Raw genomic sequence first — 22011 nt, forward strand, 5'->3', positions numbered from 1 at the left:
AGCTGGGAGGGTCGTCATCGGAATGGGACACACCTGGGCCCGGGTGTGTCCCGGGATAAATTCACCTTTCCCCCATGCATGGAGGAGACTCTCTCCATGTAGACACACTTGGATTTTGGTAGTGGTATTTTGGTGGCCGTTTTGCTACCTTTCAACACCTCTCATTATCACATCTATGCACGCAACCACTCACTTAAAGCATTGTTAATTGTATATAGGTCACTTCAGTTAATAAATATATTTTTGTTGTTCCTTATCTCCTTTTTTTGTTACAGGCTTCGGGCTGGTTTGTGACACGGGGGCTCGTCCGGGATTGTAAGGTTGGTTCCTAGACATCAAGGTAGATAGTATTTTGTTGCATTCTGATGGGTTAATGCTTATTGGAATGCGCTTTGGTTGGTATTCACGGCATCGTCTTAAGTGTTTGGTGTAGTGCCTTAGATGCGTATCAATGATTTTGGTTGTCCGGTGATGTCATCAAACAAGTGCTTGCCTGGTAGAGTATGCCAGTGTGCTAAATACTAGTGTCGTTGGGGCTTACTGGTATGTGTATTGTGTTTGGGAGAGAACTTGGGAGTTAATGTTTGAAAACTCTGCAGGTGTTTGTTTGCATCTTTTGTTACAGCTTTTGAGTTGTAATGTTTGGTGCTGGTTGCCTTTGTTTGAACTTGACACTGCGGTGGATAGTTGGTTGTGTTCTGCGTTGGCGAGAGTATCATTGGTTAGTTTCCAGGCCCCTGCCCAGGCTGGAGACTCTTGCTCTACTCGCTGTTGGGACATCGGTCTGAGGTGAGTACAATCTGCTGTGTACCTCAGTGGGAGATTTGGGTAGGGTAGTGTCATTTGCAACCCGGAGCTTTTGGCCCATTCCTCCTGACAGAGCTGGTGTAAGTGAGTCAGGTTTGTTGGCCTCCTTGCTCGCACATGCATTTTCAGTTCTGCCCACACATTTTCTATAGGATTGAGGTCAGGGCTTTGTGATGGCCACTCCAATACCTTGACTTTGTTGTCCTTAAGCCATCTTGCCACAACTTTGGAAGTATGCTTGTGGTCATTGTCCATTTGGAAGACCCATTTGCGACCAAGCTTTAACTTCCTGACTGATTTTCTTGATGTTGCTGTAATCTACAATTTTCCTCCCTCATAATGCCATCTATTTTGTGAAGTGCACCAGTCCCTCCTGCAGCAAAGCACCCCACAACATGCTTCCACCCTTGTGCTTCACGGTTGGGATGGTGTTCTTCGGCTTGCAAGCCCCCCTTTTCCTCCAAACATAACAATGGTCATTATGGCCAGACATCTCTATTTTTGTTTTATCAGACCAGAGGACATTTCTCCAAAAATTACAATCTTTGTCCCCATGTGCAGTTGCAAACCGTAGTCTGGCTTTTTAATGGCGGTTTTGGAGCAGTGGCTTCTTTCTTGCTGAGCGGCCTTTCAGGTTACGTCGATATAGGACTCGTTTTACTGTGGACATAGATACTTCTGTACCTGTTTCCTCCTGCATCTTCACAAGGTCCTTTGCTGTTCTGGGATTGATTTGCACTTTTCACACCAAAGTACGTTCATTTCTAGGAGATAGAACGCGTCTCCGCCCTGAGCGGTATGACGGCTGCGTGGTCCCATGGTGTTTATACTTGCATACTATTGTTTGTATAGATGAACGTGGTACCTTCAGGCGTTTGGAAATTCATCCCAAGGATGAACCAGACTTGTGGAGGTCTACAATGTTTTTTTCTGAGGTCTTGGTTGATTTTATTTTCCAATGATGTCAAGCAGAGAGGCACGGAGTTTGATGGTAGGCCTTGAAATGCATCCACAGGCACACCTCCAATTGACTCAGGCTAATTGACATCATTTATCAGAAGGTTCTAAAGCCATGACATTTAATGGAATTTTCAAAGCTGTTTAAAGGCAGTTAACTTAGTGTATGTAAACTTCTGACCCACTGGAATTGTGAATACAGTGGAATCTCTAAACAATTGTTGGAAAAATTACTTGTCATGCACAAAGTAGATGTCCTAACCGACTTGCCAAAACTCTAGTTTGTTAACAAGAAATTTGTGGAGTTGTTAAAAAAAGAGTTTTAATGACTCCAACCTAAGTGTATGTAAACTTCTGACTTCAACTGTATCTCATCTCTCTCCTGTGGTGCCCAGTGTGATTGGCTTTTCTCTTGTTGTGGTCTGGTGTGCTCAGCAGAGGGGAAGAGCGAGATTATTTGTAGTATTTACTTGTGACTATGGCGTCTTGTATAGATGAGTTCATTCGCTGTCCATCAGAGTAACTGTTAGAATTATGTATTAAAGAACTGTTGAAGATTGCTGATCACTACCGGGTTGAAACCTGTGATGAACGTCTAAAATTTCTGTTAGGTTGATATATACTAGAAGTTACCACTGGGCAACCTCTGCCGAGGACTCGCCGTTTTGCTACAACGGCTGCTCCGTCTGTGAGCCCTAGTAGTCGGTCTTTTGAACAACAGAAAGAACTGCTTCTGTTACAACTGGAGCATGATTGTGACAATGCTCGTGTTAAGCATGAATTGGAATTTTAAACAGGATTTGGAGCGTGCTAAAATCAAGCTGCAACAAGAGCGGCTAGAGTTGTTTAGGGAAGGAAAGCTCTCGGTTGTTTGTCCTGGGAAGGTTACCCAGATTTACCTAGGGGTCGCTCCTCCCTCGGTTGTGCCCTGGACTCATTTGATATTGTTGGAAACATAGTAGTTGCCAAAATTGAATGAGAAGGACCCTGAGACGTTATTTTCGTTGTTTGAGCGTGTTGCTAACCACACTTTAATGTTGCAGTGTGTGTTGACCGGTAAAGTGCAGGAAGCATATGCAACTCTTGGTGTAGCTGACCGTGTTAGTTATGGAAAGGTTAAAATGCCTGGGTTACAGATTTACGAATTAGTTCCTGAGGCTTACCGCCAACGATGTATTACTTTAAAAAGGGCTGGCAGACTCATGTTGAGTTTGCACGAGAGTTATCGTCAGTTTAATTGCTGGTGTTCTGCAACTGCGGGTGACTTTCCAGGGGCTGTGTGATCTGTTTTATGCTAGAGCAATTTAAGGAGACAATCCCTGATCGTATAGCCACGTACATTAATTAACGAAAAGTGAAGACGGTCTCTGAAGCTGCGGTTTTGGTGGACAAGTACGTTTTGACTCAAATGTCTTTGCTGAGCCCCGTATTCGGAGTGAGCGGGGGCGTTCGCAGAGATTTGGACCTTGCCCACCGAGATACTCTGATTCACGGACAGAGTTTCATTCAACTTCGGTTGAGCCTGGCTCCTGTGGTAAAGCTGACTTCGGTCAAGAGTGTCACTACTGTCAGGGTTCTGGTCATTGGAAAAACGAATGTCCTGTTCAGCCTCCAGTATTTATGCTGCAATAGATTGTGTCGGGGGGCTAGGGTCAGTCTGTTATATCCGGAGTATTTCTCCTGTCTTATCCAGTGTCCTGTGAATTTAAGTATGCTCTCTAATTCTCTTTTTTTCTTTGTCTCTCAGAGGACCTGAGCCCTAGGACCACGCCTCAGGACTACCTGGCCTGATGACTCCTTGCTGTACCCAGTCCACCTGGACATGCTGCTGCTCCAGTTTCAACTGTTCTGCCTGCAGCTATGGAACCCTGACCTGTTCACCGGACGTGCTACCTTGTCCCAGACCTGCTGTTCTCGACTCTCTAGAAACAGCAAGAGCGGTAGAGATGCTATGAAAAGCCAACTGACATTTACTCCTGAGGTGCTGGCTGACCTGTTGCATCCTTTACAACAACATTATTATTATTTGACCTTGCTAGTCATCTATGAACATTATAATATCTTGGCCATGTTCTGTTATAATCTCCACCCGGCACAGTCAAGAGGACTTGCCACCCCTCATAGCCTGGTTCTTCCTAGGTTCCGGCCTTTCTAGGGAGTTTTTCCTAGCCACCGTGCTTCTACACCTGCATTGCTTGCTGTTTGGGGTTTTAGGCTAGGGTTCTGTGCAGCACTTTGTGACATCAGCTGATGTAAGGGCTTTATAAATAAATTTGACTGATCGTTCTCAGGGCTAAGGGTAAATTCAGTGCTTGTTAAACCTAAGCCTACGATGTTAGCAGCGCCTGTCCCACATCAGTTCACTCGTCACTCCCTCATGCCCAGGGGCATGTGAAAGTCCATATTGACCCAGATTATTTGCCTTTCGTGTCAATGTCAGGAAGTGAAGATCGAGAGACATAGGTGCCTCTGAGTAGTCTGTGTTACCCTTCTCTGCTGAGACTAATTCAGGGGAATAGGTTTCAACTCTGTCAGTTCCATTGCAAAAATTGATGTTGGATTCTGAACTGGTGAAAGGTGAGGTTGTTGTAGGGGTGCGTCCTTCGTTGCCTATTGAGGGTATCAACGTTATCTTTGGGAATAACTTGGCTGGTGAGCATGTGTGGTCTGTCTATCTCTAGTGGTTTCCAATAGGCCATCAATTGTAGGGATTCCCAATGAGAGCGCAGCGCTTCCCAGAGGTGTTCTCTGCGTGTGCAGTGACGACACACTGTTAGATTTTGCTTGTGGTCGATTTGTGCGTTTGCTTTGGCACCTTTCAACACCACAGCTATGCACACAACCACTCACAACTGTATATAGGTAACTTCAGTTAATAAATGTTTTTGTAACTTTGTGGGTGCCTGATCAATTTCACATAGAAATGCCATTCTCATTGAAAGCAAGTCTGAAGCAGTAGATCTGTTCTGTGTGGTATTTCTATGCCTCCCGTTCTTTTGTTTTTGCGTGTTTTGCACACTAGCTTCCAACAGGTGAAAATATGTTACCTTCAGAAAGTATTCAGACTGACCTTTTCCACATTTGATTTCCTAGCCTTATTCTAAAATAAAACAATTTCCTCAGCAATCTACACACAACACCCTATAATGGTAAAGCTGTGCTGTGACGCTCCCCATCCAACCTGACAGAGCTTGAGGATCTTCAGAGAAGAATGGGAGAAACTCCCCAATACAGGTGTGCCAAGCTTATAGCGTCATACCAAAAAAGACTCGAGCCTGTGATCACTGCCAAAAGTGATTTCAAGTACTGAGTAAAGGGTCTGAATACTTATGTTTCTAGCAAACATTTCTTGCTTTGTCACTACAGGGTAGTGTGTGTAGATTCAAGAAAATGGCTGTAACCAAAAATGTGGAAGAAGTCAAGGGATCTTAAAACAAGGAAATAAAACATAAGGTGTCGGATTGGGCGCGGTCCCGAGGTTAAGCCTCGTGGAATTCCTATCCACACCTACACCTTATGGTCTGTTTCCTTGAATTGCTGGCACCAGTGTGGATTTACATGCTAATTAGGCTTGGGCGGTATATCGGCGTATTTTGGAAATAGCCACAGGATGGTTTATCAATACATTTTTATAGCTATACTAAACAAAAATATGAACGCAACATGGAAAGTGTTAATCCCATATTTCATGAGCTGAAATAAAAGATCCCAGAAATGTTCCATATGCACGAAACGCTTATTTCTCTACAATTTTGGGCAGAAACTTGTTTACATCCCTGTTAGTGAGTATTACTCCTTTGCCAAGATGGCATATCAAGAAGCAAATTAAAAACAGCATGATCATTACACAGATACATCTTGTACTGGGGACAAAAGGCCCCTCTAAAATGTGCAGTTTTGTCACAACACAATGCCACAGACGTCTCAAGTTGAAGGAGCGTGCAATTGGCAGGAATGTCCACCAGAGCATTTAATGTTAATTTCTCTACCATAACGTTTTAGAGAATTTAGCAGTACGTCCAACTGGCCTCACAACTGCAGACCATGTGTATCCATGCCAGCCCAGGACCTCCACCTGCGGGATCGTCTGAGTCCAGCCGATGAAACTGTCTAACAAAGCCCTTTGTGGGAAAAACACATTACGATTGGCATATGCCCGCCATAGATTCTGGCCTAATAAATGTATTGACGGATTTCCTTATAAACGATATCATTACGTGTACCACCACCCATGTTATTTACATTATTAAATGTCCATGTGGGCTCTACTATGTCGGTAAGACCTCCTGCTCTCTCAAACCGAGAATTAGTGAACATGAAAGTTCAATCAGGAGAAACGACAGGGATTATCCAGTGGCAGTACATTTTGTGGCATAGAGAAAGTTAAGATATCAGACAGGGGAGGTGATATTAACAATACTCTGAGCAAAAGAGAATGTTTTTGGATTTTCACCCTCCAGACATTATTTCCTAAAGGACTATGTATGTTATGTTTTGAATTTGAAATATGTCCCCATTTAAGATTACTCTGATGTTTTTCGTATGATGTACTCAATAATTAATGGAAACTTATAATGTCCTCATTGTGGTTTTATGGACGTATTCAATGCGTCTTATTTATACACTTTTGTAATATTTGTGAAATGCATATTGTTATGTTTGGTAGCACTTATTTATTTTTCCTTTGCCTCCAACCCCTTTCCATACGTGGAACGGATGTGGGTGGGGCTAGGTCTACATAGAGGTGCTGTTTTCAGAAAATTCACAAAAGCTCTGACGAAGGCCGTTAGGCCGATACCTAAGCTTATTAAATATCAGTGATACTATCAAGAGCAGTGTGCGGTTTCCTTTTTTCCTTCATCCTGTTTCAACTGTTGCCATGTACCTGCAACAAGATTGCTCAGATGTGCGAGTGCCTTTTGAATTTCGGATTTCCTTATATGAAATATAACTCAGTAAAGTCGTTAATTGTTGCGTTTATATATATTTTTTTAAGTAATCACTTGCAGATTGCTTTTCTCATTTCACCTGTCACATTATGAAGCATAATAACGCCCAAACCTATTGCTAATCAATTCAAATTTTGTGTGAATCACACGACTATGACGTGTGGCTCTAAATCGAGGCAACAGTTTTATTAGATGTGACTTTGAAAAACAGCAAATTGCCAATCAAAATAATTGTTTTATCACATCAGCCATATTATTTTTGGGAAGCCCAATTGATTCTGATTTGAGGCATATAAAGTTTACATGTAAAAACTTCTGCTTGAAGTCGATAATGGTAATGGGGGGGGGGGGGTGATGCTAGATGGTGATGGACAGATCTGCCAATTAAAACCGGTGGCTGTTTTCACCGCTCCGGTCATAAGCTTCCATTCAGAGGCGCTGTGAAACCAGATGGTTTGACAGAGAGCCAGCTGGTAGACGAGACCTCTCTGAGCAGGTCAATCTCCGCCAGTAATATACCTATACTCTAGGTACTACAATAGGTCTGCTATACCTCTCTGAGCAGGTCTTGTTCCAGATTGTGTCGGGCCAGCAGCATCTTCCTCTTGTACTGGCGACACTGCAGCTCGTAGTACTGCCTCTGTCTCCTCAGCAGCCCAGCCTCCTCCTCCGCCTGCAGCTGCTGCAGACACTCCTTCTGACGCACCAGCCATTCCTGCTTCTCCCGCTTAGGGGTCGACTGGTTCTCATTCAGTTCCTAGTAGAAACACAGGGGGAAGGGTTAGAGGGTGATACCAGCCATTCTTGCGTCTCCCGCTTAGGGTTTGACTGGTTCTCATTCAGTTCCTAGTAGAAACACAGGGGGAAGGGTTAGAGGGTGACACCAGCCACCCCTGCTTCTCCCGCTTAAAGGTTGACTGGTTCTAATTCGGTTCCTAGTAGAAACACAGGGGGAAGGGTTAGAGAGAGTGACACCAGCCACTCATTACAACACAGGGGGAAGGGTTGAAGGTAGGGACATGACAAATGGCTCATAAAAATCCACAATGCAGAGTAATGGTCCTATTACGTATGTATGAACACTAGGGCCGGGCAATTAAGTTACATGTACCGCAGTCATATACCCTTGAAAGCGCCTCGGCTAGGGCACGTTTGTGTGTCTAAGGGTACACTCAGGCTTTTTAAATGCCAACAAAACCTTCTCCAGAGAAGGTTTCGAGGTGCCACTGAACGGGCATTTTACTTGTCTGTAAAGGAATGCCGCTTCTGAAGGGGAACTAACTGTCAATCAAATTATCTCGAGCTGCCTGCATCTTCCATAGCAAGCTAGCAAGGGATGGAGAGAGAGGGGAGGGGCACAGTATAGGCAGGTCAGCCACCAGACAGACGGAGTCAGAACCGTGCACTAGGCCTATCTATCGGCAATCAAAAGCTGCACCTCGCAATTTCTAGCAGTAAAAAAAACTTCAGTAAAGCAGTGCCTATCATCAATGAATAGGCTAGGGGAACAGACTGAAGACTGAACACACACCTGCATCATTAGTGAAGAGAAAGAGCAGACGAGCCAGCTGCACTGTGATAAAAAAAGATTAAAAAATCCGTAGGATTACAAATAATTTGAAGACTGCAAATTAACTGCAAGAACAGATACAATGTTTGATTAAAACATAATTTCAAACCTTGCTTACATTTGTATACGATTACTTGGTTCTCTATTATACGTGGGAATACTTTGGGAACAGATTTCTAAAAATGTTTAGCTGATTTGTGGAGCTGATTTCCTGGTGTTTTTACAGTCTTACGTGCAACAATAAAACATTTATTATTTGTTTTATATTTTGCTAAGAAAAATTGGGGGGCCAAATAATTTTGCCTGCGTGCCGCCAGTTGAGGAACCCTGGGTTAGGGGGTGACACAAGCCAATCAAAACAACACAGGGGGAAGGGTTAGAGGGTGACACCAGCCACTCCTGGGTCAGTCCCATGTGACTGCAATTGTATGGTTGTCATGAAATGGTTGGAACAAGGTAGACGTGTGGTTGGAATAAGGTTGTACCTCTTTGAGCTGGTCCTTGCGCTGGCGGTACTGGCGTTTCTGAGACTCCAGTAGACTGGTCAGCTCTTTCTTCTGCTGGCTCAGGATATGCTGCTGGAACTTCTTCTCCTCAGCTAGGGCTGCCTTGGTCTGGAGAGAGAGAAAGAGAGGGAGGTATTTGGTATTTTATTAGGATCCCCATTAGCTGTTGCAAAAGCAGCAGCTACTCTTCCTGGGGTCCACACAAAACATGAAATAATACAGAATATTAAGAGATAAAAACAGAACTACAACAATGCATTTTTTTTTAAAGGCACACGTAGCATACATATCAATATATACACAAACTATCTAGGTCAAATAGGGTAGAGGCGTTGTGCCGTGAGATGTTGTTTTTAAACCAGGTTTGCTGTTCATTTGAGCAATATGAGATGGAACGTAGTCCCATGCAATAATAGCTCTCTCTATATAATACTGTAAGCTTTCTTGAATTTGTTCTGGATTTGGGGACTGCGAAAAGACCCCTGGTGGGTCAGAGCTGTAAGTTGACTATGCAAACAATTTGGGATTTTCAACACGTTTCTTATAAAAAGAAGAAGTGATGCACTAAGTCTCTCCTCAACTCTTAGCCAAGAGACTGGCATGCATAGAATTTCTATCAGCCCTCTGATTACAGTGAAGAGCAAGATATTCCACTATGTTCTGGGCCAGCACTAGGTCTTTCCTTGCAGCACTCGGCCACACGACTGGACAATAATCAAGATTAGACTAAACTAGAGCCTGCAGGACTTGTTTTTGCAATGTGGTCATCAAAAAAGCAGAGCATCTCTTTATTATGGACAGCCCACTCCCCATCTTTACAATCATTGAATCTATATGTTTTGACCATGACAGTTTACAATCTAAGGTAACACCAAGTAATTCAACAGCCACACCATTCATTAACAGATTCAGCTGAGGTCTAGAACTTAGGGAATGATTTGTACAAAATACAATGCTCTTAGTTTTAGAGATGTTCAGGACCAGTTTATTACTGGCCACCCATTCTAAAACAGACTGCAACTCTTTGTTAACCTGTTAGGGCTAGGGGGCAGCATTTGCACGTCTGGATACAAAAATGTACCCGATTTAATCTGGTTACTAATCCTACCCAGTAACTAGAATATGCATATACTTATTATATATGGATAGAAAACACTCTAAAGTTTCTAAAACTGTTTGAATGGTGTCTGTGAGTATAACAGAACTCATTTGGCAGGCAAAACCCTGAGACATTTTCTGACAGGAAGTGGATACCTGATGTGTTGTATTGACTTTAAACCTATCCCATTGAAAAAGGGACTGAGGAATATTTTGGCACTTCCTATTGCTTCCACTAGATGTCACCAGCCTTTACAAAGTGTTTTGAGTCTTCTGGAGGGAGATCTGACCGAACAAGAGCCATGGAACGATGATGTCCCATTAGACACCTGGCGCGCGAGTTCATGTTGGGTACCCTCGTTCCAATACGTTATAAAAGAGTATGCATTCGTCCACCTTGAATATTATTCATGTTCTGGTTAAAAAAGGCCCTAATGATTTATGCTATACAACGTTTGACATGTTTGAACGAACGTAAATATATTTTTTCCCCTCGTTCATGACGAGAAGTCCGGCTGGCTTAGATCATGTGCTAACAAGACGGAGATTTTTGGACATAAATGATGAGCTTTTTTGAACAAAACTACATTCGTTATGGACCTGTGATACCTGGAAGTGACATCTGATGAAGAGAATCAAAGGTAATGGATTATTTACATAGTATTTTCGATTTTAGATCTCCCCAACATGACGTCTAGTCTGTATCGCAACGCGTATTTTTCTGGGCGCAGTGCTCAGATTATTGCAAAGTGTGATTTCCCAGTAAGGTTATTTTTAAATCTGGCAAGTTGATTGCGTTCAAGAGATGTAAATCTATAATTCTTTAAATGACAATATAATATTTTACCAATGTTTTCTAATTTTAATTATTTAATTTGTGACGCTGACTTGACTGCCGGTTATTGGAGGGAAACGATTTACTCAACATCAATGCCATAGTAAAACGCTGTTTTTGGATATAAATATGAACTTGATAGAACTAAAAATGCATGCATTGTCTAACATAATGTCCTAGGAGTGTCATCTGATGGAGATTGTAAAAGGTTAGTGCATCATTTTAGCTGGTTTTATGGTTTTGGTGACCCTGTCTTTGACTTGACAAAACATTACACACAACTCTTGTAAATGTACTGTCCTAACATACTCTAAATTTATGCTTTCGCCGTAAAACCTTTTTGAAATCGTAAAACGTGGTTAGATTAAGGAGATGTTTATCTTTCAAATGGTGTAAAATAGTTGTATTTTTGAAAAATTTGAATTTTGACATTTATTTGGATTCAAATTTGCCGCTCTTGAAATGCACCTGCTGTTGATGGAGTGCACCACGGGTGGCACGCTAGCGTCCCACCTAGCCCATAGAGGTTAAGGGTTTCAGTGACTTCATTAGCTGTGGTTGCTGATGCGTATATGGTTGAATCATCAGCATACATGGACACAAATGCTTTGTTTAATGCTAGTGGCAGGTCATTGGTAAAAATAGAAAATAATAGAGGGCCTAGAGAGCTGCCCTGCGGTACACCACATTTTACATGTTTGACATTAGAGAAGCTCCAATGAAAGAAAACCCTTTGAGTTCTATTAGACAGATTGCCATATCATGGATTCAGAGCTGAGGTTGAAAAGCCATAACACATTTTATTTAAACATATTATGGTCAATCATTTCAAAGGCTGCACTGAAATCTAACAGTACACCTCACAATCTTATTATCAATTTTTTTCAACCAATTATCAGTCATTTGTGTCAGTGTAGTACATGTTGAGTGCCCTTCTCTATAAGCAAAATAATTGGCAACATCAAACGGTTTTGAGATGAAAAAGCCATCTAATTCGATAAAAGATGGAGTTGAAGTTGTCTTTCTGCCCATAATTTCATTTAAAATACTCCAAGTTTTTTTCCCATCATTCTTTATATAATTGATCTTGGCTTCATAATACAGTTTCTTCTTCTTTGTTGAGTTTAGTCATCGTTTCTTAATTTTCAGTAAGTCAGCCAGTCAGATGCACAGCCAGACTTATTAGCCACTCCTTTTGCTCCATCTCCTTCACCATTACAGTTTTTCAATTCCTCATCAATCCATGGAGCCTTAACAGTTCTAACAGGCAGTTTCTTAACAGGTCCATGTTTATCAATAATTGGAAGAAGCAATTTCCTAATTTCATCAAGTGCAGCATCTGGATGCTCCTTGTTAATCACATTAGACCAACAAAAATGTATCTCATCATGCAAAATATTTCGTATGATCTCTTATACACTATTTCAGGCCCAGCTTTTGGAACTTTGGCCTTCCTGGATATAGCCACAATATTGGGATGAAGGGAGAAAAATAATAAATTCTGTTCATCTTTCCACAGTACTCCTTCCCTACTTCTTGCCCGGTTTGACCCCCTCTCCCCCAAAACTCTGGTTCTCCACCCCTCCTTCTTTCCTCCAGTCCCGCCATCCCTCACCTCCTTCTCCAGTATGGCCTGGTGTTTCTTGCCCAGTTTGTCCCCCTCTCCTCCGAAGGTGTTCCTCTGGTTCTCCAGCTCTTTGTCTAGTCTCAGCTGGTGCTCATCCATCTCAGCCTTCAGCTTGTTCTCCAGGCCCATCAACTGTTTCTGGTGCTGCCTCCTCATCCTCTTATAGCCAGACATCTGCTCCCTCAGCGCTGAGCCCTGCTCATGCTCCTGGATCTGACGAGTAACCTGGGGAGAGAGAGAGAGGGAAGAGAGAGTGGGGAGGAGAGAGAGAGAGGGGAGGAGAGAGAGAGAGGGAAGAGAGAGTGGGGAGGAGAGAGAGGAGAGAGAGAGAGAGAGAGAGAGAGAGAGAGAGAGAGAGAGAGAGAGAGGGAAGAGAGAGTGGGGAGGAGAGAGAGAGAGAGAGAGGGAATATGTCTCAATACTATCTGACATCTGAGTTTTGGATTGAGCCTGCCTGGAGAGACAGGTGGGCGGGGTTTTCAGTTGTGGGACAGTTCCATTGGATCGCAGGCAAACTCAATCAAGCTCAGGTAAAGTAATTGTAAGAAAACAATAAAAGCGTTCATAGTAGTATGAGAGAGGGGTTAGGGGTTGTGCTAGTGGTTGGGTCAGAGAGAGGGGTTAGGGGTGTGCTAGTGGTTGGGTCAGAGAGAGGGGTTAGGGGTTGTGCTAGTGGTTGGGTCAGAGAGAGGGGTTAGGGGATGTGCTAGTGGTTGGGTCAGAGAGAGGGGTTAGGGGTTGTGCTAGTGGTTGGGTCAGAGAGAGGGGTTAGGGGTTGTGCTAGTGGTTGGGTTAGAGAGAGGGGTTTGGGGTTGTGCTAGTGGTTGGGTTAGAGAGAGGGGTTTGGGGATGTGCTAGTGGTTGGGTCAGAGAGAGGGGTTAGGGGTTGTGCTAGTGGTTGGGTCAGAGAGAGGGGTTTGGGGATGTGCTTACCAGGGAGGCCGTGCGGATGGTGGCGAAGTGGTCCCGGTTGCGGTAGTAGGCCCTGCGGCGGGCGGCTGACGAGGGCTGCTGCTGGTCTATCTCTGGCTGGTATGGGTCATCATAGATATTATCCTGACCCTGGGGGAGGGGGACAAGGAGAGAGAATTCAGGAGGATAGGGAAGTTTAATTAATGTCCACAAACAAATTGCACACACCTGATATACTTACCACATACACACACCACCATCTTCTTTCTCTCGAGCACACACGCGCGCGCACACACACACACACGGTAGGGCGATGTATGATGGAGACTGTGTTCTCTCCCTCAGTCATCATAGCCACCCCCCCCACCTCACTGCATTCACACACACACACTACTCTCTCAGACTTACAGTAGGGCGGTGTATAACGGAGGAGACTGTTCTCTCAGACTTACAGCAGGGCGGTGTATAACGGAGGAGACTGTTCTCTCAGACTTACAGTAGGGCGGTGTATAACGGAGGAGACTTCTCTCAGACTTACAGTAGGGCGGTGTATAACGGAGGAGACTGTTCTCTCAGACTTACAGCAGGGCGGGGTATAACGGAGGAGACTGTTCTCTCAGACTTACAGCAGGGCGGTGTATAACGGAGGAGACTGTTCTCTCAGACTTACAGTAGGGCGGTGTATAACGGAGGAGACTGTTCTCTCAGACTTACAGTAGGGCGGTGTATAACGGAGGAGACTGTTCTCTCAGACTTACAGCAGGGCGGTGTATAACGGAGGAGACTGTTCTCTCAGACTTACAGTAGGGCGGTGTATAACGGAGGAGACTGTTCTCTCAGACTTACAGTAGGGCGGTGTATAACGGAGGAGACTGTTCTCTCAGACTTACAGCAGGGCGGGGTATAACGGAGGAGACTGTTCTCTCAGACTTACAGCAGGGCGGTGTATAACGGAGGAGACTGTTCTCTCAGACTTACAGTAGGACGGTGTATAACGGAGGAGACTGTTCTCTCAGACTTACAGTAGGGCGGTGTATAATGGAGGAGTTGGAGGTGACCGTGTGCTCTCCCTCGGTCATCATGGCCATCTCGTTGCTGTCGTCGGAGCCGTCCGCCAGGCTGTTGACCGAGGAGCTCTGGGAGCTGGCGGAGATGGACATACTGGGCACAGACTGGGAACTCTCCATGCTGCCCACAGTGCCCGTACGGAGCAGGTACTGCTCCACCTCCTGGGTGAGAGGGGGAAGGAGAGAGGGGGAAAAAAAGAGAGAGACATTATACAGACAGACAGAGACAGAAAGTTAACATAAGATACAATGCCTTCAGAAAGTATTCACGCCCCTAGACTTTTTCCAAATGTTGTTGTCGTACAGCCTGCATTTAAAATGGATTACATTGAGATTGTGTCACTGGCCTACACACAATACCCCGTAATGTCAAAGTGGAATTGTTTAGACATTTTTACAAATGAATTAAAAATGAAAAGCTGAAATATCTTGAGTCAATAAGTATTCAACCCCTTTGTTATGGCAAGCTTAAATATATTCTGGAGAACAAATGTGCTTAACAAGTCATAAGTTGCATGGACTCACTCTGTGTGCAATAGTAATGTTGAACATGATTTTTGAATAACTACCTCTTCTCCGTACCCACAGTCGAGCTGTGAATTTCAAACACAGATTCAACCACAAAGACCAAGGAGGTTTTCCAATGCTTTGCAAAGAAGGGAACCTATTGGTAGATGGGTCAAAATAAAAAAGCAGACCTTGAATATCCCTTTGAGCACGGTGAAGTTATTAAATCACACTTTGGATGGTGCATCAATACACCCAGTCAGTACAAAGATGCAGGCGTCTTTCCTAACTCAGTTGCGGGGGGGGGGGGGGGGGGGGCATTCAGAGATTTCACCATGAGGCCAATGGTGACTTTAAAACAGTTACAGAGTTGAATGGCTGTGATAGGAGACAACTGGGGATGGATCAACATTGTAGTTACTCCACAATACTAACCTAATTGACAGAGTGAAAAGAAGGAAGCCTGTACAGAATACAATACTCAAAGACATACATCCTGTTTGCGATAAGGCACTAAAGTAAAATTGCAAAAGAAACGTGGCAAAGAAATGTACTTTATATCCTGAATGCAAAGTGTTATGTTTGGGGCAAATCGAACAACACATCACTGAGTACCACTTCATATTTCCAAGCATGATGGTGGCTGCTGCATCGTGTTATGGGTATGCTTTTCATCGGCAAAGACGGAGTTTTTTTAGGATGCAAAGAAACAGAATAGAGCTAAGCACGGGCAAAATCCTAGAGGAACACCTTGTTCAGTCTGCTTTCCAACAGACACTGGGAGAGAAATTCACCTTTCAGCAGGACAATAACCTAAAACACAAGGCCAAATATACACTTGAGTTGCTTACCAAGACCACATTGAATGTTCCTGAGCGGCCTAGTTAGTTGACGTAAATCGGCTTGAAAATCTATGGCAAGACTTGAACATGGCTGTCTAGCAATGATCAACAACCAACTTCACAGAGCTTGAAGAATTTCTTTAAGTAAGTATACAATCCAGGTGTGCAAAGCTCTTCAGAGACTTACCCAGAAAGACTCATAGCTGTAATCGCTGCCAAAAGTGATTCTAACATGTAGCGACTCAGGGGTGTGAATATATTTCTAAAAACATGTTTTCACTTTGTCATTATGGGGCATTGTGTGTAGATGGGGGGGGGGGGGGAGAAATATATATTTAATCCATTTTGAATTCAGGTTGTAACAACGAAATGTGGAATAAGTCAAGTGGTATGAATACTTTCTGAAGGCACTTTAAGTGAACGACACAGGTCTGCCCAGACAAGTGTGCCCCGTACCACCTCCTCCCAACACTACAACCAGAGGAGGTCCATTATGGGCCTTACTAACATGGGGAGAGCTCCTACCTCCTCCTCCTCGCCTCCCTCTGGGGTGGGTCCGTTGTGGGCTTCGTGGAAGAGAATCTTCTTCATCTTCCTGTACTGAAGGTTGTCCAGCTCCCGCACTGCGTCCTTGGTCCTCGCTATCAGGTCCATCACCGCCGTCAGGGGACGCTCACGACATAGAAACCGGTGCTACAGACAGGGGAAGTGCAAAGAGTTAGAGAGAGAAATTGGGGAAGAGAGGAGGAACGAGGAAGAGGTGTGTGCTGCAGTCTTACATTGAGCAACACATCAGAGATAGGCCTGTCCTGTGGAATCTTCTGTAGACAGGAGTCCACAAAGTTACGGAAATAATCAGACCTGCGGCGCGAGAGAGAAGAGAGTTCCGACAGAGAGGGTTAAGAGACAACGAGACAGTGATGTAAAGGAGAGATCATGAATAAAGGAGTTCAAGAGTTAAGCAAGAGGGGGGGGGGGGGTTAGGTGAATGACAGACAGATAAGTGAGTGGAGAGTTGTGCACGGGGGAGAAAGAGGGAGAGTGATGCTCACCAGTGATTGGACGCTAGGACGGGGCTCTCGTTCTGAGCGATGTGGTATAAGGCACTCATAGCATTCATATTGAACAGAGGAGGCTTCCTCTCCGCTAAAGGGAGACAAGGAAGAGAGAGAGAGAGAGAGAAGGTAAGGGAGATAGAGAGAAAGTGACCAAGTGATAGAGAGAAGGGAGAGAGAGGACATGTTCGCTAGCAGCCAAAGCAGCTTAGTGCTGAGTCTCTTAAATCCCAGTAACAATGCCAGAACAAACAGACAACAGACCATTAACAACTCCCAGGGGTTAGGGATTTGGTCAGACGCCTTCACATTTCCTATATTATACTACATTGTTAGATTTCAGAAGTTAAAACTCTCTCTTTCTTGATGTGGTGTGCGATGCCTACCCAGCTCTATACAGGTGATGCCCAGAGACCAGACGTCCACCTTGCCGTCGTACTGACCCTCGTCCATCGCTAGGATCACTTCCGGAGCCATCCTGGGAAAAAGAGTGAACCATCCCTTTATAATCAGCCACTGGCGTGTAGGGCAGGGGGTGGGGGAGGATTTGTAGATTCACGGGAGAGGACCAGCAGTACTTTGGCCCTCAAGGAATTGAATAGTCCATAGTTTGCATTTCTAGCTCCTCACCAGTAGGGGGTTCCCACAAAGGAGTTGGCGGGGGCAACAATGGAGGCAGAGCCAAAGTCCCCCAGCTTCACCTGGCCAGGCTCTGTCAGGAGGATGTTCCCTGCCTTCACATCCCTGAGAGGAGAGGAGCAATGTTGACACAACGGTAACACAATGTTAACGTTGACAGCGCAGAGATAACGACGTTGAACATATTCAATTTAACTTAGGGGTGGGCAAACGTTTTGGCTCGAGGGCCACAGCAGGATTTCAAAATTCAACGGAGGGGCGCATAGATTTTTTTGGGGGGCTGATTTGTATGCCAAAATCAATTTGCGGGCCAGAAAAAGGGCAGTTACATTTAAAAAAAAAAATATATATACACATACACACACACGTTCCGACGACGCACGTGTAGTGGCGTTTTGGAAAACGCGTGTTCCATCTTCGGCCGTTGTAGGAAAGAGCCATAGTTAAAAACACTAGTAAGCCTAAGTTCCATCGCTATCGGGGAAAATGGGCCCTGGCTATTAAGGCCACAATGGAATGACTACTGAAACAGCACGGAGTAAAATCCCTGAGACGTTACGTAGATATTGTAGAACCAATGACGACAGACTAGACTGAAAGGCGCAGCATTGAAAACAGAACTGGAATTGAACAGCCAGAATCGCTCTAAGACGCTGCACAGTGACAGCATACGGACAACACTGTAGCATGGACCGAGAGGTTGTAGTAGTAGTTTGACTAAGTCGCTTGGGATAAAAGAGTCTGCTAAATGGCATATATTTCTATTATATTACCTGTGGATCATGTTGTGGGAGTGAAGATAGGCCAAGCCCAGCAGAGCACCATGGGTAATAGCAGCTATTTCCACCTCCTGTAGTGGCTTCTTGTGAACTACAGAGAGACAGACAGAAAGACAGAGAGAGAAAAAGAGCAAGAAAGAGAGGGAGAGAGAGTCCAGTTATACACAGAGCTTCACAAACATGCTAAATGCCCTTAAACATGACTCAAAACAATCCCTGCAGTTGTTTCCATGGTGTACTAACCTTCTAGAAGATCGGAGGCGGAGCCTAAACAGTATTCCATCACCAGCTGAGGGAGGGAGGGGGGGGGGGGGGGGACATATTATTAGTAGACACTCAAATAGTGTAACTGGGGGCACACACACTGCTAATACTGACCCATGCCGTGTGTTCTCTGAGGTAGCAGCCTCTGTACTCGATGGTGTTGGGATGACGGAGCTTCTGGAGGAACTTCACCTCCTTGATGATATCCTGCCATTTCTGAGGAGAACGAGAGAGTAGGGGTTAATACTAAACACCAGGCCACAGGGAATCCTGGAAAATAGACATAAAGTCGATTGTTTAGGGACAAGTCTACGCCATTCTTCAATAGCCTATGGAAGGGTTCCGACTCTGGTCCTGAGTGTGCAGGCTAACACATCCGTTTCTATACGCCGACTTAAGTGTGTGCGGACGCGCGTTCCCTCACCTCGTTGGACTGCTTGCCAGTGTAGGACATCTTCTTGATGGCCACCACCTCGTTGTTGCGCACATCTCGGGCCTGTCGGACACAGCATCGAGAAAGACAGTCACGCACACACACTCCATTCAAACCTTCAAATACTGAAAACAATAAGAAGTTCTGGCTCACACAAACTCTCAAAACACCTCGTCGCACATGTTGACAAGGAGAGCAAACACACACTTTCTTAATCAAAACTCTCCCCTCCCCCTAATATAAAAGGTTCCCGTACAAAGTAGACGGCCCCGAAGCTGCCATGGCCGATCTCTCGGAGGTCAGCGAAAAGCTTCTCGGGGTCATCTCTGTAGAAGAGCTCAGCCACATCCGGGTCCTTTAGATTGCCCGCCCGCACACTCGAGGGCATAGCCAGGGCCTGGTGGACACAGGGAGACAATTAGGGGGGGGGAAATAGAGAGGGGACAAGGGAGATCGAGGTAGAGGAAACAGAGAGAGAAAGGGTGTGGAGAAGAGTGGATAGAGAAGAAGAGAAAGGTGGAAATGGTGGGGAAAAGAAAGTGAGAGGGACAGAAACAGAGATTAGAAGGGTAGGGGAATAGAGGAAGAGGTAGAGAGAGAGAGTAGGGGAATAGAGGAAGAGGTAGGAGAGAGAGTAGGGGAATAGAGGAAGAGGTAGGAGAGAGAGTAGGGGAATAGAGGAAGAGGTAGAGAGAGAGAGTAGGGGAATAGAGGAAGAGGTAGAGAGAATCTAGGAGAAAAGAGGAAGAGAGTCTAGGGAAATATAGAGGAAGAGGTAAAGAGAGGAAAAAGTCTAGGGAAATAGAGGAAGAGAGAGAGTCTAGGGGAATAGAGGAAGAGAGAGAGAGTCTAGGGGAATAGAGGAAGAGAGTCTAGGGGAATAGAGGAAGAGAGTCTAGGGGAATAGAGGAAGAGAGTCTAGGGGAATAGAGGAAGAGAGTCTAGGGGAATAGAGGAAGAGAGTCTAGGGGAATAGAGGAAGAGAGAGTAGGGGAATAGAGGAAGAGAGAGTAGGGGAATAGAGGAAGAGAGAGTAGGGGAATAGAGGAAGAGAGAGTAGGGGAATAGAGGAAGAGGTAGGAGAGAGAGAGTGTAGGAGAAAAGAGGAAGAGAGTCTAGGGGCATAGAGGAAGAGGTAGAGAGAGTGTAGGAGAAAAGAGGTAGAGAGTGCAGGGGAATAGAGAAGAGGTAGAGAGTAGGGCTGGGTGATATGGCCAACATATCATATGGTATTTTTCACTGTATTTTATGTTTTTGATTAAGAAAAGTTCTACATTTGCTTTATGAGTAGTGCGTGACCCTAGGGTGGCAACACATAAACTCAGCAAAAAAAGAAACGTCCTCTCACCAGACGTGCTCAATGGGACTGAGATCCAGGCTCTTTGCTGGCCTTGGCAGAACACTGACAATCTTGTCTTGCAGGAAATCACACACAGAACGAGCAGTATGGCTGGTAGCATTGTCATGCTAGAGGGTCATGTCAGGATGAGCCTGCAGGAAGGGTACCACATGAGGGAGGAGGATGTCTTCCCTGTAACGCACAGCGTTGAGATTGCCTGCAATGACAACAAGCTCAATCCAATGATGCTGTGACACACCGCCCCAGACCATGACAGACATTCCACCTCCAAAATCGATTACGCTCCAGAGTACAGGCCTCGGTGTAACGCTCATTCCTTCGACGATAAACGCGAATCTGACCATCACCCTTGGTGAGACAAAACCGCGACTCGTCAGTGAAGAGCACTTTTTGCCAGTCCTGTCTGGTCCAGCGACGGTGGGTTTGTGCCCATAGGCGACGCTGTTGCCGGTGATGTCTGGTGAGGACCTGCCTTACAACAGGCCTACAAGCCCTCAGTCCAGCCTCTCTCAGCCTATTGCGGACAGTCTGAGCACTGATGGAGGGATTTGTGCATTCCTGGTGTAACTCGGGCAGCTGTTGTAGCCATCCTGTACCTGTCCCGCAAGTGTGATGTTCGGATGTACTGATTCTGTGCAGGTGTTCTTACACGTGGTCTGCCACTGCAAGGACGATCAGCTGTCCGTCTTGTCTCCCTGTAGCGCTGTCTTAGGTGTCTCACAGTTCGGACATTGCAATTTATTGCCCTGGCCACATCTGCAGTTCTCATGCCTCCTTGCAGCATGCCTAAGGCACGTTCACACAGATGAGCAGGGACCCAGGGCATCTTTCTTATGGTGTTTTTCAGAGTCAGTAAACAGGCCTCTTTAGTGTCCTAAGTTTCCAAAACTGTGACCTTAATTGCCTACCGTCTAAGCTGTTAGTGTCTTAACGATTGTTCCACAGATGCATGTTCATGAATTGTTTATGGTTCATTGAACAAGCATGAGAAACAGCATTTAAACCCTTTACAATGAAGGTCTGTGTAGTTATTTGGATTTTTACGAATTATCAGGATCCTGAAAATGGGACGTTTCTTTTTTTTGCTGAGTTTATATTCTAAATTATTTCAATGGGTCTTTCCCCATTCTGATTGTTTTATACTGTTCAATTCAACTTCACCCTAAAATAATTGCCTGCATTTCCCAAAAAATACTAGGCCTTATTTTTAACCAAATGTTGCAATTGCGATTTAGAACAAAACACTTGGGTGAACTTTTGGAATCATGGAAATAGAAAGTTGATTATAATTCTAAAGTTAGAATATAAATAATAGTGGGCACTTTGAATAATGTGTTTGACATGTCAACGAATGGAAATGCCATGGACGAGTTATTGTGACAGGGTAGGAACCAAAGTGATGTTTCCTAGGGGACCCTATTGGCTACATTAAATCTTTATTCATATAGCCAACATATTCATGCTTCGACTATTCCTCTGATTTAGAAGATACTGTTGCACAAACAAGCTGATTAAAGCCTCTACCAGTACTGGTATCAGGCTGTATTAGCCAGCTAAGTTTGCTCTGACTCAGTACTTTTATTAGCTAGTTAGCTAGCCAAATACCTAGCGATTAGCATTAGTGGCTAACACGATTTAGCTTAACTTGCTAAGAAAATACAAACTAGCTGTTTGCCGATGTAAGAAACACAAACTAATATTGTAATTGTAGAACGCTTGTGGATTTAAATTAAGATCAAAGTGGAAACAGCATCGTTGTCATCAACATTGTAGCATGTGCTGCATTGGCCATGCAGATGGAACA

At 44.6% G+C, this 22011-nt stretch overlaps 1 protein-coding gene across 2 annotated transcripts in view; it reads right to left on the reverse strand.

The window, feature by feature from the left end:
- Positions 1-22011, reverse strand: part of LOC106600755 (serine/threonine-protein kinase TAO2) — a 36219-nt gene that overhangs the window by 7471 nt on the left and 6737 nt on the right. For both annotated transcript variants that reach the window (XM_014192362.3, XM_014192361.3), the window contains exons 2-16: positions 19104-19244; positions 18839-18910; positions 18529-18630; positions 18394-18439; positions 18145-18241; positions 17363-17476; positions 17119-17210; positions 16730-16823; positions 16457-16538; positions 16203-16370; positions 14284-14490; positions 13283-13411; positions 12338-12574; positions 8769-8897; positions 7267-7470 (exon numbers count right to left, since the gene is read on the reverse strand). In XM_014192362.3, coding sequence (XP_014047837.1) covers positions 7267-7470; positions 8769-8897; positions 12338-12574; positions 13283-13411; positions 14284-14490; positions 16203-16370; positions 16457-16538; positions 16730-16823; positions 17119-17210; positions 17363-17476; positions 18145-18241; positions 18394-18439; positions 18529-18630; positions 18839-18910; positions 19104-19235 — 1905 coding nt within the window. In that variant the 5' untranslated portion in view covers positions 19236-19244. The remainder of the gene's footprint in view (positions 1-7266; positions 7471-8768; positions 8898-12337; positions 12575-13282; positions 13412-14283; positions 14491-16202; positions 16371-16456; positions 16539-16729; positions 16824-17118; positions 17211-17362; positions 17477-18144; positions 18242-18393; positions 18440-18528; positions 18631-18838; positions 18911-19103; positions 19245-22011) is intronic.

Source organism: Salmo salar, chromosome 03 (genome assembly GCF_965601325.2).
Source record: "Salmo salar chromosome 03, fSalSal1, whole genome shotgun sequence".
NCBI lineage: Eukaryota > Metazoa > Chordata > Actinopteri > Salmoniformes > Salmonidae > Salmo > Salmo salar.